Genomic DNA, 17,606 nt, shown 5'->3' with positions numbered 1-17,606 from the left:
GAGTTCTTGTGAAGGCATAAGATCATTTGTTGTAAGATTCTTCAGTGCTTATTAGAACTGCGCATGATTGTTAATGGTGAAATTTCTGTCTGCTGGCTGAGTGACCGTGCGCAGGTTGTACTCGGCATGATTCGGTATCGCAGAATGTAAGCTGTCTAGAGTGCACATTAGTGAAGTGAGTCTTGTATTGCATCTTAGTTCAACTGATTTCAGCAATAGTAAATAACCACTGAAGCATACACTGCTGTGCAGTCCTTCAGAACTTAAGTGTTCAGCATAACTACTGTTTGCATGTGACCAAAATGGGAAAAGGGAGGTGTATACAAAGGAGTGAATTATAACAAAGAACACTTTCTGCTTCAGTTCTTGTTCAGAAAACATATGTTCAGCCATGCAGGCAACAGTTGGGGTAAAGACACACTGTAGGTTTGGAAACAAAAGGCATGTTCTTTTCTTGCATTCACAATGTTTTCAAACATATTCACTTGTTAGGGACTAGCCTGTCAGCTGGATCTTCTTGCAAGCGTGATTTCTTTTTCCCGACTTCTTTCAAAAGCTTTTTCCCCCACAATGTTTTACACTTCATATAATCCACTGTGCATGGTAGGCCTGCCTCAGCCTTTGTGCTATTGATGGTTCAGAGGTGGAGGGGCCATGCTCTGGGAGAATGTGGCTAAAGGGTAACCTTTTGCTCACCCATACATCTGAAGATGCTAAGCCACTCTTATTCCAAATATCTTGAGTGGTTTGGTTGCTCTTTCTTGATGAGATGGGTTACACTTCACCTTTAGAACATTGTCAAACAGATTAACGCAGCAAAAATACTTCGGACAGTGTTGGTCTTTATACTTTTTTTTTTTTTTTCCTATGTAACCAAATACTGAAAATCTTTTGGAGACCTATCATAACTGCATTGAGTCATTCAATAAAAAAAGATATTATTTTTTTCTCCACTGGAAATTCATTGAGTTTTGGCATGCCAGAGTAACCTAAAATTACATGGTCATTACTTCTGTTTGGATTCCTTTTTCCTAAATATATGGTACAAGACCCTAGTATAAATCCGCTTATATAGGCATAAAGGTAGTGGCTATTTCTGAATAAGCTCTACCTGGTTTATTTATGACCTTTAAACTCATATAGCTAGAAAATGTACTGCTTGAGCTCCACGGGTATAGCTAAATTGTACAACTTTCTAGCATAGGCAAGACGTGAAGTTTCTTTGGAAATGTCTAAGTGATCTACTCTCTGTAGGTTTTTCTAGGTCGAACGACTCATCTATCAAGTCAGGTATTCATCCTTTGTTGTCAGCAGTGAATACCTCAAAGACAGGCAGGGCTCCCTACATTTTAATGCATTTAGGCTTTTATATAGAGCTTCAGCATATGTCTAACTTTAAGCATTCTGCTCTATAATTGGGTTATGTACTTGCTTAGTTTAGATGTGCACCACTGAATATAATGGTGGGGGAGAAGATATAATCTCTGTGACAAAGATTTTACACCAGCACTTTGAGCCGCCATTTATTTTACCTTTAAAAAAAATACAAAAATGATGTGTCTTTCATAAAATTCTCTTCATATTTCATTTAAATACAGACATAATATTTGACTGTGACGAGCTGTTTTAATGTTGGAAGTGCTCTGTCAATAACCAGAATGGTCACGGAGTTTTATGCTGTCTTGTGGATTATTCATGTATTCTGTTGGAGTATTAATAGCGTTAGCTGAATTCAGCAGCCTGAGAGATTGCTGCTGATGAGTGTCCAGTGATTAGGATTTCCCACATAAGACCTTGAGGATCATTTAGACAACTAGAAAATCCAGACAAGAAAAGTCCATGTAAATATTTTCTAACGGAAGGTGCCAGCAAATACATCCTTGCCAACATATGTCAAAGCTGCCAGAAGATCTGTGAGGATGGGGATTAACTTTTTAGCACTGTCATCTTAAGGGCCTTGACAGGGAAACATTATTTAAATGTTTCTCTTTGACTGCATATGACTGAAAAGATGTTAACGGTAGATAAAACTAATATAAAGCAGTTAATGATACTGACATCTATTCCAAGTCTGCACCTTTTTCTTTTCATTGAGCTCCGTGTCAGACATCCTTGAGAATACTGCAGCTTTGAAATAAATTGTCCTTCCTTCTCAAATGAAATTTGATGATTTGTCTCCAGTCTGATAAAAGAAAGCATGAGCTAGTATATTGCTTCTTTTGGGGAATTTTTTGTTCTGTTTTATAGGCTCTTTACAAGTAAATTATGTTTTAGATGTTGCAGTGACTTCTCTGACTCTCAGGAAGAAAACAGTTAATAACAATTTCTTTCCTCTCGGCTCCCACGAGCCTACCTTTGTTGTACAGTTTGCATATAACAGCTAGTAAGAGTAGAATGTACTGAACCTTAAACAAATCTATTAGGATCACTATGGCAAGAAACTGGGGAAAATGGCAGGAAAAACGAACAATGATTTTGTAAACCCTCCAAAGGTCAGAAAAAGGCTTTCAGTAAGTATGCAGAGGCTAGAAATCAAATCCCATTTCCTATCATAAGAAACCAGTTGTTTTAGCAGCAGTGGTTAATGTACTGTATGTGAAAGATTTAAGACTAGTTGGAAAGCTTTGCTTCTGTTTTATTAGGCTGCTATTGAAAAGCCAACAGCATAACTTCAACTAGGTGCTTTGAGATTTCTTAATGGGCTGTCAAGGGCAAGACACCAGGTCTGTGCTATACTAGCTCTTTCCTGTACATTAAAACAACAGGGGCCAAATGATCATATACAGAAGTATGAATTACTTGATGCTTTCTCTGTTCCATATGGTCAGCCATGTCTTTGGCAATTAATCATGTACAGAATCAGTTGAGTGCTCTCTGAAGCATTGAAGTCAACATTTAGTTGTACCTGTGCCAGTGGGGGCAGTGGGGGTTGCGAGCGTAAAATAGCAGGATGAAGAGCTGCTGGCGCCGAAGCCAGAGCAGCTGGCTTCTATAAACAACACTTTTTTTCCTCTTTACCCTTTTTTTTTTCCTTTCTTTCTTTGACAAACATGAGCCATTTTTCAATATCATCCAAAACATGAGGGTTGCTGAGTGAAACTGTGATATCTGGCATAATGGATTAATAAACAAAAGGCACAGGAGTGGGTTTAATGTGCCCAAATTACTGGGTGATAACTTAAACCTTACTGCCTGCTTCCATCGTATCAATTAAAATGGGTGCATTTGCTCATATGTTACGTAAAAATTTTAAAAGTAAAGAAGAAATGAGCAGTGGTTTGTAAGCAATTGCTAGCTTTTTTATCACACAGAAGTTATGACATGTTAAATTAACATGGCTTAATAGATTTCAGGCCCTGTTTTTCCCCCCTTCTCTAAAAGACACAGTGTTCCAGTTTTACAGAATTTCATCAGGACGCCTTTTGTGCTAAAAGCAAAATAAAGTCACCGACATAACAAGGAAGGTGCAGAACAACATTTAAAATTTTAGCTCTGCTAAAAGATTTTACACTTCATGTTTTTCCTCTCTGTATTAGCTATTGATTATTGAGAGATGACTGCTATATTAAAGTAGAAGTGGTTAGTAAAGATTCAGAAGCTTATCCTATTTAAACTGGTGGTGAGTAAATTAAATCTTTAACTCAGAGTGAAAAATCTGATTTGTTGACCCAATAAAGTGGGACCAAGAGACAAACTGTCCCAAGTGCCACTTTAGTTCAGACTGAAGGCTAATTTGTTTGACAGAATACTAGGCTTCACGTCTCCAGCTATACAGTGTTTCTAACCTTAAGTCTGGCTCCTCGAGAGGTCTGTGTTGAAGGAAGGGAAATCTAGTTTTAAAAGACTAAAAATGTACCAGTGTGGGTTTTGGAGTGTTTAGAGGTTGCTGTTTGGTTTGGGTTTCTGGTTTTTGGGTGGGTTTTTTTCTTGTTCATAAGCATGTCACCCAGGATACACACAGTTAAGCAGGGTAGCAGCCCATCAATGTTGAAACGTAGTTTCTTCTGCTGTGTATTTAAGAAAAAAAAAAATGTCTATTGTAATCCTGTAACGATACTTAGGTTAGCTCTGTTCAGTCTCATAAGAGGTTTTGAGTGTGTATCCTGGGTGAAGAGTAAGACTTGGTTATAACACTTGCTATTCAGTCCTGTGTCGCTGGTGCATTTTGTCCGTGGGAATAAGAGGAATATGATGTTGGTCTCTTAAAATCTTACTGTAGCACCTTTTTCTTACATACTAAGAGGAGATGTTTCAATGGCTGTTGCTTGATATGTCAGTAAAGCACTAGATTTAGTTCTGCCGCTGTACCAGCAGGAGAGTAAAGGCTCTAATTACCTAAATACTATCTTTAACATAGAAGGCTGGATTGGAATCTGAGATAGATAGATATATTTATATATATATATATATATATGCATAAATGGGTTTGGGTTTTTTTGAGAGGCAGGTTGTGTGCGTGTTTTTAAGACCACGCCATTTGGGATTTACACGGAGATGCCATAAATACAGTAATAGATCTGTAAAGAGCACAGGGAAAGCTTACTGCAAATATGAATAGTACTACTTATTAAAGAGACATGCTAAAGAGACAAGAAGCTGCTTCCCTCAAGTGATAAGCAGTTTGTGTAATCTTGTTGCTTAGGTTGTCCAGGATACGTTTTTGCCAGCTCAGGAAGCAGAAGAAAGAAAGTTTCAACAATTTGTAAACATTACCACCCTCAAGAATCTCTGTGAACACTAGGATGAGATAAGACAGGCTGTAGGGCTGGTTACGTGTTTATTTATTCTACTGTCCTGTGGTCCCAAGTGTGCTGGAAAACACCGAGTCCGTGGTGAGTCCAGCTCAGCGATGTGAAGGCTTCACTCAGCAGTGGGCGAAGGGGGCCTCTGCAGACAATTATCTGTCATTAAAGAACATTAAAAGAATTGAGACACAAGATCGGATTTTCTTTGATGGGATGTGCGGCTATAGTGATGTTCAAAAGAAGGTCATTCCTGCCCTTTAGAGCAGGGGTGGTATTGGCTGAGTTTCTGATGGATTTTTATCAGTGTTGATGTGAGGAAATGGCTTTCCCAGCTGATAACATCTTTGACCGAGTTTCTTGAACCCTTGACCTTTATCAGTCAAGTTATATATCGAATCCCCTTGTTAAAAATAAATCCCAAAACAAGTTGCATGGAAAACAAAACTTTCCAAGGAATACGTTTTGCAGTTCTATTATTTTACCCATATCGCTGCTTTATTTGTTACAATTTGGGATTTTTATTGAGAGGATAAGAATAGCGAGTTATTAAGAAATGCCTCTGTAAAAGCTACATATCAAACCCTGCCCTCGTGTTCCGGGTAACCTTACTGCCCTCAGCACCCTTAGAAAACAAGTAAATCAGTTCAATTGCTATGTATTGTAGTTGTATGTGGTTTAGTAGTACTATTTCACCCTCCAGGTAGTTGCAGCGGTACTCACAGGGCTCAGTAAAGAAGTGTTTATGATATCGGTCCCAAACTATGAGTTTGAGTCGAACTGCGTCCGTCACCACAGAACTGACAGGTGTTAACAGAAGGCTGGAGCAGTGTAGTTGTTCTCTCAGTAAAAGTTAAATTATGTTCAATTGCAGAATTATGATGTTTCTGTAGGTGGAGGGGGCTTCAGGCAGTAGAACTCGGCACCAGAGCTGCAATTTGGCCAGGCCATCAGGGTTCGTACAGAAGCGCTATGTGATTGTAAATACTTGGAGAAGTGCTCACCCATCTTCTCTGACTGATACTACTCTAATCACATCATCTTTTCATTAGATTTTAACTGAAAATGCTTCAGGACTCTCAGTTCTCCGCGCTGTATGCTTTGGGAATCACTTATTTAGGAGGATCTTGATATTTGTTGCCCGCAAATGACCATCCTGTGAGCTGCGTGAGGCGTAGCGTCATTGCACTTGGGGCTTTTCTGCAGTCTTGAAGAGAAGTAGACTTCTACATCGTCACCAGTGGGTTTATCTATCCCATTGTGATTAATAAGGCCGCATGAGGATTCTGAAAAGGAAATCTTGGTGTACAGTGATCTAGCTGAGGTCTGACCGCCCTATAATACAGAGATACACATCAGTTACAGTGCCGTGTCAAGCCTTGTGTCTGGTAAATATGAAACTTAAAGCCTAAATGGGTATATTTATTCTGAATGACAAAGACTGTTAATTTACATCAATTAAAGAATGTGCATCTCTACATTATGTGAGAATGTTCTCTCACACGCTGAAGTCCTCTGTCAAATACTGCTTTAAACTGTGCAGCTGCTGGAAGTGGGGCTGTAAGATCAGGATTGTTGAGGTTGGCGGATATTAGAGCTTGTGGAAAAGATGTTATAGGTCAGCGTAAGGGAAACCATGTCAGGGAATCCTTATCTGAAAATGCTCTCTGGCTTTTTGTTTGCTTTGTAATGTCAAAGCAGGGTCAAGAATGTGATCTGTATAGACAGTTTTGAATGCTTTGGTTTTTTACAAGAAAATGTTCTTTTTGATGTGTAAGTCCCATATGATTGGGTAATACCTTTTGGTAGGGCAACTGATAGAGCTGGGAGGAGGGGAGGGAGATGCTTTTTGCTGTTTGTAATCTGATGTTGGTGTAATAGAAGTATTTTCTGACTCTATGAACCCTGTCATACTTGTCTCTTGGAACCACCATGGCAGTAGCAATGTTACTGCAACTTTACATAGCTTAAGTAGTGTACAATCTGCATATTATTGGGTGTTGTGGGGGGAAAGATACACACCCCACCTGTCAGACCAAGGACAGATCTTCCCCTTTTAACAAACTGAACATAACAACCACCATTTATCTGGCAGAATTCCCAGAAGAATTTTTGTGGGTGTACATTTGGGCAGGGCAGATGTAATGTGTATGCAATGTTGCGGAGGAGGCGATCCATTGTGTTGTTCCTGTAAGAGAGGCCATGCTGGGAGTAGGCAGTGCAGTTCTTGGTGATGTCTGAGATGAGCTTTCAAACTCATTTCTACAATTGCTCGGGTTAGAAACATATTTTTGCCTCCTTTTCTGTGAAAAAACTAGGTTTGTGCAAGCATTCTGTCTATTCAGTCATCCTTCCGGAAACCATTTAAATGCTTTGATATGTTTGCAGAACATGTGACTGAAGGTTAGAATAGCAAAAATAATTAAGCGAATATCAGTGGCTGATTAAGGCGAGAAAGGCAAATCTTCACTGAAGGAAAAGGCTTGTAGCGTCCACTCTAGATCTCTGTTGCGGTCGCACTGCTGCGCATCACAGCACCACGTGGGCACCGGTTGACCTGTGCATTAGTAGCATCAACATCTGCACGTGCCGTGTCTTTTCCAAGTTGGCAGACATGGGGAAGCATAGGAGAAAGGAGAGGAGAAAAAATGGTGGGTGAGTTAGTAGTTGAAGGTGAAGATAGAGGGAGGGGGTTGGAGTTAGCTTGCCGGGTGAATGAAGGACAAAAAAATCATCTGCAGTCTCATTACATCAGCATTAACTGTCGATGCAATGTTTCAGTTGTGGAAGGCCAGTAGCTTTTGCTCTGCGGAGACTGAGTATCATCCTACTCCACAGATGACCTAAATCCATTGTGTGGTTATATATCTATTATTTATTCCATAAATGCAAAAAAGGTAGTTTTACTGCTTGTTTACTTGAAATATTTCACAATAAAGGGAACGGGGGGACGTTATCAGAAATTCTTTTCAGAAGACAGAATAAAAACAAGCATTTTCTTCTTTAGCTCCAAGGAACTTCTTTAGCACCAAGGATCAAAGGGAAGGGGCAAACCCCCCCAAATGAATGCTGTGTTAAGGGAAACATTTTGGGTATGATTTGATTCAAGTAAATATTTAGAAAACAAGAGTATTATGTCTCAAGGCAGTGAGAGCTAGAATGCACAATGCCTTGTTGTGTTACTTAAGGCAATGAGATTTTAAGGTTTACCTTATGTGCCATGTATATTGATTAAATACCAAATATATGGTGGCCATTTCTAACCATCATTTACTGTATTGATTTGTCAGCAGTGGAACTGTAATAAAAAACCCTATTGATTTACTGTCCTTATTTGCTTATGGGTTTTTTATTAATTTTACACATTGTTTCCTATTTCTAGATTATAATTTTTATGTGTTTTTTTCCCTTTAAGACAAGCCTGGTCCTCTCTGAAGTTGGAAAAGAGGAACAAATTGATGAACAAAGGAATGAAACCATCAGCTGCTTCTTGCTAGTTCTTACTGAGCGACAAAAGCTGCGTAAAGAATGGGCAGCAAGGTGAGATATTTTTGAAAAATACTAAGAAAACAAAATTAGAAACAATTATCTCAACTATACACTTTTAAATCCCCTGGGTGGGGAGGGGGGCAAGCTGACACTGGGAGGGGGAAAAAGAAAAAAAAATCAAAATTTTCACGGTTCAAATAGTGTTTTTCCGTGAAAAGAATAGTTGAGGTTTCTGCTTCTGATTTCAGAGTTACTTCGTGGGTTAGAATGCTCCTTTACTGTGCTTATATATTGCAGTCTATTGGTAACAGCGTCATAGGCAGCATACATATTTGAGGACTACTATCACCTTAAGTGCTCTAAGGTTTTCCTTGTGTTGCTAACAATATGAGCAATACTCCTTGTTGGCATGCCATGCAAATAGGTACCCTTCTTGCCCGCTTTCTTCATGGTCCTCACATGTTCTTGTGGTGCCCTACTGCGGTTAACTGGGTTGTGCTGGGTGAGATTGGCTTAAGTGTTCGCATTGCTGGAGTTTGTGTCGTGTGGCTGTTTTATTATACTTGAGTTTTTAAACTGAACTCATTGCTATGGTAATAAATTAGGTGATGTTAATATTTTTAAAAAGTTACTTATGTTTTTATTTGAAAAAGTTTTTGCTGGAATGTAGTCAGGTGAATGCATTTCAGAAACTGCAGATACTTCTGGTTTGCTCAGAAATATGTGAATTTTGGAAAGAATTTCCACCATATACCACCTTGTGTCCTTTTTAGCTGCTAAATGTTACCTTTTTTCCCATCTATTTCTCAAAGCAACAGATTCATACTGATTTAATATCATCTCTTTTTTTTCTTATTTATCATATTTACATAAACTATCTAACAGTCCACTAAACTTTTCTACCAAATGTACAGCTTTCCTTTAAAACCAGAAGACTCCCTGTGCTTACAATTAAATACAGTTTTCAGTCAAATATATATTTTTTTAATGATTTTGTTAATTCAAATTAGGACTTAATTGGCATGATTCTTTTACCTGTGCTAAATGTTCCAGTTAAAGGAGTTCTCCTGTGTTTTGTCAGTGTGTGATTTTGTCAAGTTCCTGGAAATTCTACGGGATTGATTTTGAAAGTTTAATTGTAGGTGTTGGGTCTGGCACTCGAGTGGCTTTGTGGTTCCCAGTAATTAGAGTCCATGGACTTGAAACATTTTAGAAGCTTTAGATAAATTAAATGTTATTACATAGTAGCAATTATTATAGAAATTAAAGGCTTTTATAAGTTTGTGTTCTTATCAGTATGGAATGTTTACTTGCGCACCGATCCATTAAGATCTCAGAGCGGAAGAGAGCTCAGCAATGTAAATACGGTATTGCCTGTATTGTCAGGTGGGGTTTGTCGCTTCCTTTTTGAGGGATTTAAGGGATTTTGTGGGGGTTTTCTTGCCTTCCATCACCATGCTTACCAAATAGTGCAGAAGGTTTGGCTACAGTGGAAACTGAGGAAATCACTTCAGGCTTTTCTGTGGGACGCACGCATCTTTGCTGTGAACTGGAACAGAAAGCTTGCTAGAGATAAGAAAAGGATAAACAATTTTAGTGAGCAGAACATCTTTTTAGTGTTCATTTAGTTTAATGATTTCCTAATATATGAAGTTGTTGGGATTCACGGCCATGGGGGCTCATTTAAATGTAATGCGGGCTGCGGTGTTCCTGGGCTCTGCTCGCCGCTCGCCCTGGGATCGGAGGCTGGGGCCAGCCTTGCGGTTGTAGACGTAGTCTAGTCTGACACAGAAATGCTAAAGCTCTTGGGGAGGGGTGGGGAGAGGCACAAGCAGACGAAGTGCAGGCCTTCTTAAAACTAAACACCTGAAAGAAAGTTTCAAGAGCCTTGTGCCTCGGAAGTTCTGAAAGAAAGTGTCCTTTGAGTATTAAATATCCATAATCCTTTTTCTTTCCATTTGATGTTTCCCATTCCAGTGACCTATCTGAGTGTCTCATCCATATGATCTGCATAAACAGACCGTTACCGTACACCTCACTTTACTTCATCAAAGCCTCAGCTAGATGTCTGGAATGAAGCAGTGACTGTGGTAGCCATCAAGCATACGGCGGTGAAAGTTATAAAACGTCCACCGTGGTACTAGCAGGGCTGCCCATGTTTTAGAGATCAGTCTGTTGTGTACTTTGGAATTACATGAGAAAAATGTGCTTGGACAGGAAATAATTAGCACTTGTCAAAGGGCAGGCAATAGGTTACAGTATTTTACTTTCAACAGGCTATCAGGGGATCAGCTAGATTAGATAATAGAATTTTTTTTTCCTCTGGAAGTTAAATACAGATGACTCTAATTACCTTACGTTGTGCATTAGAGAGCACATTATGAACAGTACAACTTCAAGAAATTTAGGTCAACGAAGGGAGGGCAGCTGGCAAAAACTTTACTCTGTGCTTGGTCTTTGCAGAGTTAGGTCGACATTCTGTTCTTTCATGGGTTTTGTTTGTGTCATTGACACCTTAATAATATATGTGCTGGGAACTGTTTATACAAACTGATCCAACTTTTTAAAGTTTAGCTTTTTGCAGAAAAAGGCATACACACTGTTTTGATATGTATCTACTTGGTTGAAGCCTGTCCTTGCATTATTTGTTTTTAAGTGGTACCACTATTTCCGCATATTAATGAGCTGAAATTACTCTTTTAAGTTTTTATTTCAGCTCCATAGTCCAAAACACATGGCAGTGCGCTCGGTGTTACGGTTCACTGTTTCATATACTTCTGACTCAAAGGTGCCATCAGTATCTTAAGTATCCGAGCAGGTCTTCCGGGGTTTCAAGTTGTTCTCTGTTGGGTGAGTGGCGGTGATCCCAAAGACTTCAGGTAGGACTCAGTGAACGTCCTCTAAGTGTTAACAGAAATGGTCCAGAGTTTTTAAAGCCCCAGATTTGTTTATACTGCACGATAGTGCCTGATGGACAGGTTGTTATAGCTGTTAAGGAACTGCTCTAGCCCTTTGAACTGACCCCTTCTTGACCTCTGCTTCTAGAAGGTCACCCTTCAGCTTATAAAGTAAGGGGAACCTTGGACTCTACTGTAACAAATAGAGGGTGAAGGGAACAGCTGTGAATTTTGGACTAACCATGCGAACCTGTATAGACTTTTTAGGGTCACTGTATGATAATGAAAATTGTTACCAAATTATATGGAAATTTAACAGCAATAGTGGGAAAGAGAGGGTGGGGTCTCACGCATTGGGTTTGATAAATGAAGTGTGAAGTTACCCATCTGGCTCTAGACAGCCCTCTTTTTCTCTACGAAAGAGAAACATTTAAAAATAACCATGGTACATCTAGAATCAATGACCCATACAGAGAGCTGGAATAGATCAAGATTTAATGGTGGCTGTGGAAGAAATTATCATTTGAAAAGTGAGACAAAGGATGAAAAAGTACAGTTCAATATCTGCACCTGATTCATTTTCAGAAAAGGCCTTAATATTTTTACCCCATTGATGATGCTATTGACTTTTTTTATTTTACTTTTTAACTGCAACCAGAAAGTGGTGATAAAGAAACAGTTTGGACAGAAAAAAAAAAAAAAAAAAAAAAAGAACAAGTAGTACTTGAATTTCAAGAGAGAATGTTGCACTTTTCCTGATCAGTAAATGCCCAAGAGAACTGGACTATAGTTCGATAAAAATTGTATCTCTTATTTCTCCTAATAGAAGTCGTATCATGTTATAATAATAATAATGTCTTTAATGGTTGTGTGACATGGTGCACTTAATTCCTAGTCCTTTTTTGCTGTGTTTTCCATAAAGATACATTTACTACCAAACTAATTTTTCATCAGTAAATCAACAATAGATTGATTTAAAGGATGATGTTTAACTGCATTGAAAATATTAACTGCTAGGAAAAAACATGGTTAGTTAAATCATTACTAAAATCTTTTTCACACAGAAATGTTATTAGTCCAAAATGGTTTTATTATGACGCAAGCTCTTATGCCCATTTTGCTATTTTCCTGAGTGAAATTGCATGATTTCTCTTAAGGGAAATTCAGCCAGGTAGTGGAAAACGTTAAGTTTTGGAGAAGGACTAAAGAAGCGGAAAGTTTGATAGGACGAATAAAATTATGTTGTTGTATTTCATAGTTGTGCTATTTAGCCAAATTCTGAAATCTCAGGTTCTCTCTAAGTCATTATGTAATGACAAATTGAGATAGTGAAAGCAGAATAAACATTCAATAAATAATTTGGACCAAAATAAACAGAAAATTCTTCTGGTTCATGAGATAAACACCAGAAAAGTGTTAAGTGATTATATCTTGTAAGATCAATAACTTAAAACCTTGCGTTATTGAAATAACACAATGAAAAAAAATCTGGTTTATGAGGTCATTCTACAATCCGTAACATTTTGTAGATCTTCAGTATTGTTATATTTTTCCATCTTTGCACAGCACTTTGAAAAAGAACCTGTTGCTCACGGCAATTCATATACGTTTCAGGTCTGAAGTAAAACTTGAGCTATAATTCCTTGCCTTTTGTCAAATATCTTCTCAGACCTCACAATTCTGACATAACAATGTAGAGGTATGCGTTTTTTCTAGCTACAGTGAATGCTTATAATACTACTGAGATAGTATTATATCAGTATTAATATTAGATAGTATTAGATCTCAGCAATGAAATCTGGATTATTATGTGGATATTTATATAGGAATCTAAATTATAAATACACAGTCTGATAAGTGAGTCCTAATCTGTGATAAGGCTATTTGGTTCTATAATAAGGGCAGTGAAGAATATGAGAGTGGAATCCTGAAATAACATGCATGGTAAATGAGATACAAACAGGAAGATTTATATGTATTTTATTTTCTGTTTTGAAGAAAAACTTACTTTTTTTCTTATGCCTTCCCTCTTTTTGCCTTGGAATTTTAGATCGTATCCACGAAGGTAATTGAGGTACAGCTGATGCTTTTTAGCTCCAGCAGGAGAAAGCATTGGCATAAAGAAGGAACATATTTCCTACTGTAACAGAAGAAAAGTCCACGGGTTAAGAAGTTATCGTGGGCTTTGGGAAAATTGGGGCAGTTTTTTTTCCTTCTGTCACAGACTTTGTATTTTTCAGGACCTGACTAAATGCTAGTTTTTAAATGAAACATGGTAATACCAGTTGAAAGACTAGTTGACAAATACTGAATTTTTTTACACTCTCACAGGCCTGCCAAGTTGAGAAATATATGAAATATTGTGAACTCTACAGAAACTACTGCAGTGGGAGCTACACTAGTTCTAAAGATTTAACAGACAAATTGCAGAGGTGTCAACGTCTGACAGAGCAGGGGGGAAGTATTTGAGTTGTTTAAAACTTCTGTAGTTTTTTTGTTTTTGTAACAGTTGTCCTCTCTGGACAATATGTGCATCAGCTGGGATGGATACTCAGTAAGTTAGCAACAAGCATAGGTAAAAATTTCAAGTCGTCATTTTGGAAATCACGGGGGAAATAAAGAAAATTATCTTTCCGTCCTTTGATATTCATATTTTGTATGTGTGCCTGTGTATGTTCTTTAAAAGAAGAAAATCAAACTGTTTGGTGTGTAACCTAAAACAGTTTTTCAGAAAGTCGATGTACATTTGTGACTTAGGTGATAATGCTGAATCCGGTGTGTTAATCAGGAAGACGCTTTGAGGCAGACTGAAAACCAGCCTCGCAGCCTTCAAATGAATGGAGAAAACACTGCGACTTCAATGAAGTTGTCAGGTCTCCTGCTGTAGTTATGCGTAGACATCAGCTGCCTTGATTGACCTTTGACTTTTCTCCAGTTGCTTATTACCAGACTCCTTTTGCTTCTCGTGACCCTTCCTGTTTTCCGCCTCTGTCTTTCACCTGTGTTTCTTGTATTGAGGAGTCTTTGAAGTGGCCAGGCTTGGGATCAATAGGTACAAGTGCTCTGCAGAACAATGGAAATACTGCTTGATTAAATGCTGCTGTTTAACCACCACTATTATTTCCTTTGAAACTGTCTTGACCCTTTACCCTTGGGAAGACTTTCTGTTTACAAGCTGCGGCTACTTGCAGAAAAAGCTGCTGCTTACCTTGTGCTGTCACTGGGTGCACAGCAAACGGGGTGCCAAGAAGGTCCTTTGGTGTGGGGACTCCAAATGGCATTGCAGGGCAGGCTAGTGACAGGCGCCGAACTTCAGCTGTGTGTGGCTTTTGTGCATCAGACTGCTTCATCAAGGCGCTTCGTAGGGACTGCTTACTCTAAGGGTTTACTTCATCATTTTAGTTTAGTTTCAGCGCTCCGCTTCTGAAAACCCTAAAGAGGCACATCATGGTACATCATCCCATACCTGAACAGCTACGGAACCAAAATGCTTTGACATTTCTCTTTTCTGACTTTATGCTTTTCTTCTTGCTGTGTTTGATTTTTCAAAAGATGACACTTCCACAACCGACACAAATTTGATCCTTATTTGTAGTGCATTTAAAGTTTCCAAAACAAAAAGTCATAAAGAATTTTCCCACTGTATCAAGGTACATTTGAGGATTTACTTTTTTTTATTCTTTTTCCCACTGTATTTCACCTGGACAGGCTTTTAAAGTCGGCATGGGTGACATTTCCTTATTTATGTAAGCTTTCATGATTGTAGTACAAGAAAGATAGTTAGTGTTGTTTTTCGAGTGCTTTGACAATGATTTGCTCACTACCACTGGGAGATCTGAATGCTGGAAATGGAGATTATTGCATTTGCAGGCCGCAGGATACTGGAGATTGAATAGATCACAGAGGTGACAAATTTATAATCTGTGGAGACAAAGTGCTAGCCACATCATCAGACAGCTGAACCACAAAGCAGCATTAGCATCAGCTGTCATCATTCCTGTTAAGAGAGAATGGTGTCCACCAGAGGCAGGGGAAAAGGAGAAAAGCTGGGAGAATTCAGTGGGTTGTACAGTGCTCTGCAGCTGCCCATGTTAGCTAAAGACCTGGTGTTATAAGCTAGGGATAAAGCTTGACTGGTCCAGAGAATGAAAAATTATCATAGATTTATTTTGCTTTATCTTCCAGGGTTTCTTTCTTCTGCAATATCATCCATGCTTTCCTTTGCCTTCAGCAAAACGTGCTAATGTCACGGGGATGTAACGTGTCCGCAAAACTACTCACAAACTTAGCATGAACTAAAACTTAAACTAGACATTTAAAATTAAATGAGTCTAAAGGTAAAATTCTCACTTCTGTAAAATAATAGAAGCCTTATCCATACGGGGCTTCATTGTTAATGATGTTAGTACCACTGTTGTTGCAGCTTTCTCTGTCGTAAAGCTGAATTAAATAAATTTGATTTGGAGGGTCTGCATTAAAAAATCTGTATACATTATGAATACAGAAGAAAGAGAGGGTGACTTAAAGGGTTTACCTAGCCAAATGGCGTGCTTCTGTACTAGCATGAGGCATGAGTGAGCAGATGCTTACAGAAGTTCATGACTTCAGTCTTAACTGCTGTCAGCCTTATGTTATTAAAGTTTTTCCACATATACAGAACTTGATGGCTCCAGGGATTGGTAATGAAATACAAAGCCTTTTGTTTTCAGGTCAGTGGTTCAAATATGGTTCAGGTAGATAGTGCCAAAGATTATTCCCATTGGGTATCTGTGTTAGATGGCCTATGTAAAATGCGTCGGTTCTCCAGCCCTAGTAGGCAGGTGTGTATATCACGTAAAGCAACTGTTAGAGCTGACACTAATTGGTACCCTTGCTGGCATTTTCCAAGCAGCCAAAAATTAAATGGATGTAGAAACTGAGCGAGGCGCTGTCAATGCTCTGAGCGGTCTGGGCCGTGGTTGTGGGATGGTGATAAGGCAATGAATGTCGTAGCTGACGGTGGGCAAAAAGAGCGTGGCGGTCTGCTGTGTTGCTCTAGTTTGCTTGTACTACAAGTTATGGAAACCTACCCCGATAGTCACGTGCTGGTGAGCGCCGCGGTGAATTACTGGACAGCGTTACCCCAGCGTTGGGCGAGAGGGAAGGGCAGTCTGCTGGAAGGTCAAAGCATGGCTGGAGGTGTATCTGCTCATCAGAGAAACAAAGTTCAACTGGAGAAGAGAATTAAATTTCCTTGCTTATTTTTGCTACTGATGAGATCTTTTGCGCGTTTTAACACTTTAGTTTGGCTGTGTTATTGGTTCGGTTTATTTTGTCTGAATTTTGAATTCTTCACATAGCATTGCTGTGAACTTATTAAATTATAAGCTGTGATGATGTTTAAAATAGCTAAAAATGGAAGATGGCATTTCTTATGCTTTAGATTTTCTGTAAAAACAGAACTTGGCAACTTGTTACATAGCATGCCTTTTTTCCATATACTTTGTGTTATTTTGGTAAATGATAGCAGTCCCAAATGGAGACAGTGCTTAAAGCATATGTAATAGTAGCAGAAGAAAATCCTGCTGTAACTTGCTTGAGTAGCTTGGGCAACCAAGAACACTCCTAGAGTATGCAGTACACCAGCTTACTGGTAATTCACAATACTCATGTTTCCGTATTGCTGTATTCTAGCGATTATCTCGCCTGGGTTGGTGGTGGAGCAGGTAGGGCTCACGGGGGAGAAGGTCGTTAAAACAACATCAGTGATATAGGTAGAAATCGAGAGAAATAACTGAAATGAAAAAATATCTTGAGATGTGTCAAAAAGATTCACTGAGAAACAGGCTCTCAAAATGCAGGGTTTGTGGGAGAAGCTAAGAAAAGGCTCTAGAGTGTTAAAGTAAAAGCATTAACACTAAGAAAAAAAAGTATTCTGTTGGAAAAGGAGAGTTATGTGAATTTTAAGGGCTACTAATAAAAGGGTGATCTGCTGTTTCTGCAAAGGTAAATGGAATGGATACATCAGTTACGCCTGTGGATGTTCTAGAGTTAGATTTAGTTCCAAAAAATGCTGGAGGGCATTTTTGGTACAAGTTTAGATGACAGTCTTTAAATTTGTGCCAGCTGTTTTTAAGCAAGTCAACATTTTCTCATTTTTATTTTCTCATATGTAGTAATGTCAGCATTTGATATGAGATCTGAAAAATACTCTTACCAGAATTATTTTTGACCACCTAGTAAAAGGTGGATTTGAACACTTGCATAGGGGTTGTAAGGTAATCGGTTGTAAAGTGGCAACACCGGCATAGATGACTCGCTAGCTGTACAGCACATTTATTGTAAGGCAGTTTATTACATCTAAGGTCTAATTATTTTATATTAGGCCATCCTGAAAGCATTTTAGATGTTCGTCCTTCTTTTTGTGTTTGGAGATACGGATTATCCCAAAATCCAGACGTGTGTGTGGGGGTTGAGGGGGAGGTTGGAGGAGGGGAGA

At 38.7% G+C, this 17,606-nt stretch overlaps 1 protein-coding gene across 1 annotated transcript in view; it reads left to right on the top strand.

The window, feature by feature from the left end:
• The window catches only part of FTO (FTO alpha-ketoglutarate dependent dioxygenase), a 260,513-nt gene that overhangs the window by 106,481 nt on the left and 136,426 nt on the right, over nt 1-17,606 (top strand). The window contains exon 8 of the mRNA XM_055726390.1: nt 8,158-8,282. Within this exon, the coding sequence (XP_055582365.1) occupies nt 8,158-8,282 (125 nt within the window). The remainder of the gene's footprint in view (nt 1-8,157; nt 8,283-17,606) is intronic.

This window comes from Falco cherrug, chromosome 14 (assembly GCF_023634085.1).
Source record: "Falco cherrug isolate bFalChe1 chromosome 14, bFalChe1.pri, whole genome shotgun sequence".
Classification (NCBI taxonomy): domain Eukaryota; kingdom Metazoa; phylum Chordata; class Aves; order Falconiformes; family Falconidae; genus Falco; species Falco cherrug.
Note: the sequence above shows the minus strand (reverse complement) of the source record. Positions and strands in the feature narration are given on the sequence as shown.